Source organism: Protobothrops mucrosquamatus, unplaced genomic scaffold (genome assembly GCF_001527695.2).
Source record: "Protobothrops mucrosquamatus isolate PMUCROS unplaced genomic scaffold, P.Mucros_1.0 scaffold1021, whole genome shotgun sequence".
In the NCBI taxonomy this organism is placed as follows: domain Eukaryota; kingdom Metazoa; phylum Chordata; class Lepidosauria; order Squamata; family Viperidae; genus Protobothrops; species Protobothrops mucrosquamatus.
Genome location: NW_015387257.1, coordinates 124,280 through 131,945, shown reverse-complemented (window position 1 = coordinate 131,945; position 7,666 = coordinate 124,280). Strand labels below are relative to the sequence as shown.

The 7,666-nt window shown below is 34.4% G+C and overlaps 1 protein-coding gene across 1 annotated transcript in view; it reads right to left on the bottom strand.

Moving 5' to 3' along the window:
- Positions 1-7,666, bottom strand: part of MAGI3 (membrane associated guanylate kinase, WW and PDZ domain containing 3) — a 97,112-nt gene that overhangs the window by 46,153 nt on the left and 43,293 nt on the right. Inside the window, exons 5-7 of the mRNA XM_015819938.1 lie at positions 7,154-7,328; positions 6,102-6,181; positions 1,602-1,659 (exon numbers count right to left, since the gene is read on the bottom strand). Coding sequence (XP_015675424.1) covers positions 1,602-1,659; positions 6,102-6,181; positions 7,154-7,328 — 313 coding nt within the window. The remainder of the gene's footprint in view (positions 1-1,601; positions 1,660-6,101; positions 6,182-7,153; positions 7,329-7,666) is intronic.

Sequence of the window (7,666 nt, the reverse complement as noted above, 5' to 3'; positions counted from 1 at the left end):
AAAAAAAAAAAAAAAATAGATGCCAGTTGCCAAACATCCGAATTGACTGGGAGACAAAACATGACAGAGGATGCTGTGACGATCATAAGTGTGGGGATTGGTTGTAAGTCACTTTTTTCAGCAGCATACTAACTTTGAACAGTTGTTAAACAAATGGTCATAAGTCGAAAACTACCTTTATTTGTCTCTTTTCTCCCCACATTAATTTATAATATCTTTATTCTTTCACTCCCTTTTTCTGATTCTGTAATCCCTTAATTCGGGGTAAAATCGGGTTGACTAGATGGAGCTGAGCGTTTACTGGCCGGATGCCGTTCCTGGTGCCACACGGAGTTCACAGCAAATATTTTTTTCTTTGCTCCCTAGGAGAGAAACATCTGCCACTTCCTAGGACTGAAGTCTCAACCTTCCGAGTGGGAGGCGAGCATCTTCACCACTAGGCCACCTCGCCATCTGTCTTTATTCTTTATTCATTCTACAAATTCAAGCAATGCTCATATTTAGATACCTCAGTAATATACCTACCCTAAGACAGAATTAGATGATAGGCAAATTTAGAGAATGCTTCATAAAAAATGTGAAATGGGTGGAATTTTGGAAGGTTTATAAAACAATAGCCTGGTGATAGAAAACAATTTTTTTGAGATCACAAGATAGAATAACCATTATTTATTCCAATTACTTCATTTATGCATTTCATCCTTGGATAATTTATCCTTTTGGATCATTTTGGCTGGTGTGGTCTAGAAGAGAAGACTTTTCTGCTGTGCCTCCTGCCCTCTGGAACATCATGCCCCTGTCCCAAAGTGGGATCTGCACCCACCCTTCTGACCTTCCAAAAGTCCTTGAAAACATGGCTATGCCAACTAGTCTGGGGCCCCAATTGGTGTGTGACACTTTGAGGTGGCTAATGGAATAGATAACACCCCACCTCTTTCCCGTGCACACTTTGCTCCCTCCCTCTCCATCCTGGTTAGTTTTATTTTAATTGAATTTCATGTCTATGATTCTTATTTATTAACATTTTATAGGGCATTTCAACTGAATGTCTGTAAGCCGCCTAGAATCATCTCTGGTGAGATGGGCAGTATACAAGTTAAATTAGTCCTTGTTCCATCAGTCCTTGTTTTCTTATGCTTTCTTTTAAACTATTGTGTATAGTCTTTGCACTAGGATAAATTGGGATGACTAACAGCCAGTGTTAATAAGTGCTGTTACTCAAAAGGTTTTTTTTTATTTCCGTTTTAAAATTCATGTAGTCCATTGAGAGCAGATAGCTAATCAACTGTTATTTATTCTCCTAAAGGATAAATAGATCTACTCATTAAATTTCCAGAAAAGGAAGAAAATATTAATTAACTAGTCATGCTTTATAATAAAACTACTGCTATACTGTGTACTGAACAAATATATATATCAGAGTCCCTCTATGAGGGTGATAGCAGTTAAGAAGTGGAAGGAAGGAAGGAAGGAAGGAAGGAAGGAAGGAAGGAAGGAAGGAAGGAAGGAAGGAAGGAAGGAAGGAAGGAAGGAAGGAAGGAAGGAAGGGTTTTGATTATTCAATTAATCCGGACTTTCAGCAACTCGGCAAAAAAACTTACTCAACATAGTATGTTCCATACTGAGGATCTTCTATTTTCTCCCAGCCATAAGGAAGCTCTGTAATTAGAAGAGAAAAACTGATGAGCTTATTTCTTATTTTTTTTATCCCACTTATATCATGGGGATGCAGGACAATGTACTTTAAATTTTAAAAAATATTGTAAATTTTTTTTACAAAAATATTGTAAAATTTCAAAACATTATTCAATGTGGGTGACATGGAAACCAATTAAGTAAACAATATTCACTGAATTAAACCCTGGTTCAGAAACAAGTCAGCTTACATATCAATTTAGCTGTCTTTGGTCTACTTGGCAGTGTCTTTTCAAGCTTTTCAATTCTTTCATTATTGTCACAGACCAGTGTTATGTGACAGTATTTGTGATGGCATTTCAGGCACATTTGTAGTTGCCTGTGATCATGTGACTGCAATTTACAATGTTTGTTTCCACTTTTTAGCAAAAACACCCAATAGCAAACAATGGGTTCACTTAACAACCGCAGCATTCGCTTTACGACTACAGCATTCGCTTTATGACCATGATGTTTATTTAACTGCCACAAAAAGATACTAAAAACAGGTCCAGTCACACGGTGATACACTTTATGACTATCACGATTTAAGATTGTAATGGCAGAATCCATTACAATTGTAAGTCAAGAATTATCTGTACAGTCACTTCTCTAAGCAGAAATGACACAAAATTAAAACAGTTTTAAAGAGTTCAAATTGGGCCTTTACTCAGTAATATCACATTGCTTTTATCCTTCCCTTATCCACACAATAGCTTTATTCACACAAAACAATTTAGCTATAACATTTTTCATCATTTGACTGACTTCATGCCCTGACCTTTTCTTGTGCCAGACCATTATAGTCTTACCAATCAACACCAGGGACACTAAAAGTTTATCACTTATGTTTCACTTCCTCTGTCTATCTTTTCCCCATTGCTACAATGATTTTTTTTAAAAATGGTGTGATTATGGTGGGTGCCAATCCAGCCTGTCTTAGGGACAATTCAACCCCCTCACAACAACAACATCATCATCATCATCGAGTTGGAAGGGACCCTGGAGGTCTTCTAGTCCAACCCCTTGCTCAGGCAGGAAACCCTATACCATTTCAGACAAATGGCTGTCCAATCTCTTCTTAAAAACTTCCAGTGTTGGAGCATTCACAACTTCTGGAGGCAGATTGTTCCACTGATTAATTGTTCTAACTGTCAGGAAATTTCTCCTTAGTTCTAGGATGCTTCTCTCTTTGATTAGTTTCCATCCATTGCTTCTTGTCCTGCCTTCAGAATAGCTTGACTCCCTCTTCTTCACGGCAATCCCTGAGATATTGTTTCATTGTCTTTGTCATCTTTCTCCTCTGTGGCCATAGTTGGAAAATCAGCAGAGACATAGAACCATGTTGTTGAAGAAATTCCATTTTCACAGGCCACTTTAGAATTTCACCTTGATCAAGAATGTCAGAATAGACAATCCTGAGGTGGAATTTGTATGACATGGTGAAACTGATACTGCCTAAATCTATAGTGTTAGCACTGTTTATTTCTTTGCACAAGAGAATTCCTTCCATGGATCAGTCAAGCATATTGAAAACATTTTACACATTTTACCATGTTTATTATATCTCATTAGTTCCTCAAGTCAAACTTAACTCCTGGTAATAACCTGGGATACATCCATAAAAAATTCTTAGAAAAAATAATGCCATTATACATTTACACAATTATAGTCTGATTTGTTGAGTTTTTCCAAACCAGTATTAAAGATGATAATACTTTCATAAAGTTATAGCTTCAGAATCATATTAAAAATAAAAATAATTAGATGTTATTTTATTTAAGTGACTTGACTTTGGTCTGGCAGCATAAAGGAGAAGCAAGGATGACGAAAGCAGCACTGTCATGATGTAAGGACTGCAAATGTAGAAATAGTGGAGTCTGCTTTTGTCATTTTGATGAAAGCAGAAAAATTCTGTAGACATACTTAATGTTATTTATGTTTCGAAGAATTGTATTGTATTAGACCCCATACAAGAACTCTCAATTAAAATATGCATTTATCCATTTAAATAAAGATCTTAATTTACACCTCATTCAACTGCACATTATTTAAAAAAAACAAACAAATAAACCAATCCAAAACCAACATCCAAAACCCAACTGCATTTCAAGCAGTCAGATATAAAGTTTAAAAATGGTATGGAAATAAAGTTCATCTTGAATCTAAGTTGTTTGTTATCTGCCTCAATACATATTGAAAAAAGCACTGCATAATTCATTTATTTCAAAGCCAAAAATAATACATTTTGCATAATCATTTATAACAATAAATGTTCACTGCATAGAACACTTCTATGAGTAAAAGAATCACTCCGGATTCAGAAAATGATATAATAGTACTTTTAAAAAAATATCATATTGTAATTAATCAAAGTTCACATGTACTAACTCGTAACCAAACACTTATCATCACAGTTTAATCTGCAGCAAATACATAAGAAATTTAAATGAACTACTGCATTTTTTAGTTTTTAGTTTTTGTTATTATTTTAAAGTCTTTAAGGTTCTTTAGTGTGTATTATTTAAATATTTTAAAATGTATACTTTTTCTTGAATAGTTTCAAATGAAATGTGTGAGTCTTGTTTCAACTGTTATAACCTGTTATTTTTTAAAAAAATCTTTCTAATTTTTTTAAAAAAATTTATGTTTACAACATTCACTTAAAAGTATGTATTTCTCATTAGATGAAATAGATCATTTATCTTTACAATCATATAAAGGAAAAAAAGCTTTGGCTCAGCTTTTAATGGATTTTTATTTTACCCATTAGGTAAAATATATTATTATTTTGAAGCTGTAGAATTTGATTCTAAGATGTCTAAAAAAAATTACAGCACGATTCCCATATCGTATATTTTAAGATTAACAGTCAACAGTAAAGGAACCTGCAATTAAGACATCGGCCACAGACAAGCATTTGGTAAAGTCATAAAATTCTTGGAAAATATATTCAGATGCTGTGATATGGCTATATTTACGAAAATCAAAATCATGAAGATATTGTTTTCCCTATGTCATTCTATGCAATGTTGTACTTTGAAGAAGTAGCATAGAAAGCAAAGAAGCACTGAAAGCATAGTAGCATAGAAAGAATATTAATATTTTTGAATGTTGGTGTTGGATTAGACTCTTGAAAATACCCAATAGTGAGGAAAAACAAACAAACAAATCAACAGAGTTTTCACTTGAGGCATAAATGACCAGGCTCAAATTATTCTACTTTGGATACAATATGTGAAGCCTCTGAAGACTCTGATGCTGGAAAAGATGGAAAGAAAGAGAAGAGGATGACCAGCAGTAAGGTAGAAGAACTTAATTGCAGTAGTGATATGTGCACTGTTGGAAGATCAGAAGGAGCAATTGGGGACAGATACACCTACAAAAAAATCTATCTGTGGTGACTCCATATCAACTCCAACCTGATGGCCCATAATCAATCAATAAAAAGCCAGTGGGAAAAATGTGAGCACTGTGTTGTGGAGTTTCTTAGGGCTTAAGACTCTCTCCCTTGCTATTTAAAAATCTATATGAAATCACTGTGAGTGATTTCATCCATCAGTTTGAGGTGAGACAACATAAATTTGCTAATGCTACTCTGTTGTATACTGCCAGCCTGAACTTTTTTGGGGGGCAGGGCAGATAAAAGAGAATGAGACTGACTGAAATTGCAGTTCTGGGAAGCAAGAAGGACTGGCATGCTCTTATTTCTACCCAGCTGGGTTACTACAGTTCACTCTAGTTACAGTTGTCTTTCAAATCTGGAAATTGCTATTGGTTCAAAATGCAGCAGCCCACGGGTTAATGACTCTTTTGGCCACAACCACATAGCATTTCTTTTTGGGTTACCTCACGGATTGCCAGTAATTATCCAAGTACAATTCACAGCATTACCCAGTATTACAATATTTAGTTGCAGTCCCTACATTCTGGAATGGACAGATGCCTGAAGTGGGAGGGCAAGTTATTCTTATTGTAAGGAACAAAAGAATTCAATAAAACAAAATAATGATCAAATGTGAATACTGATGCTATGGAGATAAAAAAAAACAAGCTGAAATGTTTGGTGTTATGTACTGCAGATTGCGCAGATGGAAGGTCTTAAACTGGAATAATAGGGAACCACCATTTCTGGAGTAGAGCACTGGGAGGCCTATTCAGGTGCTCCAGCTGCAGGCTGACCTTGAAATATAGGAGGTATGAGGATCCTTGCTATGGAAAGAATTGATCAGGGTACTTGAAACAACAACAGGGTTACCAGGATGTGATAAATGTGAATCAGAGACTATAATGCAGAAGCAATATGCAATTTATTAGTACAGTTAGTAATTTATTACACCAGGAAAGCTTTTTCGCAACAATTCAATAAACATGAACTAAAAACCCTACATAACAAGGTTTAAATAATTGGATCCCGAGCTTCTTACCTCCATCTTCACAGTCTTCAGGGGCTTTGGCCTTTTTACACAGACGAGGATCCAGCCAGGTGGTAGTTTTCGTATTGTGGCTGTGGAGACAGAGAAATTAGTTAGAAAATACTAATAAAAAGTTCCCTTTATTACAGAAACATGTTCAGACACTGGCACCCTTTGTGTGTTGAAAGAGACAGAGAGAGAGACAGAGACAGAGAGAGAGAGACAGAGAGACACAGAGAGAGATCTGTTTTAGACGAATGTGTTCATAGTCACAGTTGACTTAGTTTTCTACAAAACAGCAGATTTGTTTTGAATAGGGTTAACTCAGGTTAAAGTTGTCAGAAAATACTGATAACTAATGCCTCAACATTCAGTGAATGATACATTCATGTTTTGCGTAGGTGTATGTGTATTTTACTAGAGAAGAAACAAAGTAATGAAACGAAAACACACATGTCTCTTCTAACTATTTATAATAAGCCTAAAATCATGTTCTATTCAGCTTGCTTTTAAGGACATACATAAAAGTAGAAATTATCCAAAATAAAGATAAAGATTATCTCATACTTTTTTAGGGTGTAGGATTATCCAGTTCATAGCATAATTCTAAAATAAATAGTAGATTCATTATTTAAATAATATATTTAGTTCTTAGAACTGTCACATTATTAATAGTCCTGTATTAAAACTATGTATCTAGAAATATAAACAATTATATGAAAACTTTTACAATATTTTACAATGATTCACTTGAAATATGTTTATATAGAGACTTCTACAGATTTGCCTTTTACAAAAAAATGTATTCTATACAATTGCATTGCACTGATCTGAGCAGTCTACAAAGATCTTTGAATTTGGGAAATGCAGCCTCTTTGGAAGAAAATATTTTCCTTGATAGAGAAATATTTTCCCCAAATAAATCTTTGCAATGGAATATGGATAGATACTTATTATATTATTAACATGTTAGCAGAAATTAATAAGCTGAAACATCTATAAGTGTACTAACAATCAGGTTGATTTGATAATTCTAAATGCATATAATATTAGCTTCTACTCACTCAATGAAATAGATCATTCCAGTATCTGTGTAGGCCATCTCCCAGTTCTTGGGCAGAGGTTCTAAGTTTTCTTCCCTCGATAAATAATTTTTGAAATCCACAGAACTATTTGTCTGACTGTAACTAGGAACAGGTTTCATCCAATCAGAAGACTCCAAATGTCGCTCTTTGATTTCTGCAATTGTTTAAAGAAAATAATTTGTTTTATTTAATTTGTTTGCCACCCATCTCAAAATGAGGTGACTCTAGGAGGCTTACAATTTTAAAAAAGAATAAAAGTACACAAAAACATGTATATAATATCTATTTTAGCTTTATTCTGCTTTACACAAAGCTAAACTGAATATATCACTAATTCCCTAAGAACAGAGTTAATCAGCATAATTTGCACCTAGATATTTTCTTTGTACCAACCAGATCCCCTGGGTCTACCTTTTCTATTTAATTAAAAAACAAACCAGGAAGGACATTCTGCAAAGCAATTTTTCAGTTTCTAGCAACCAATTGATTTAT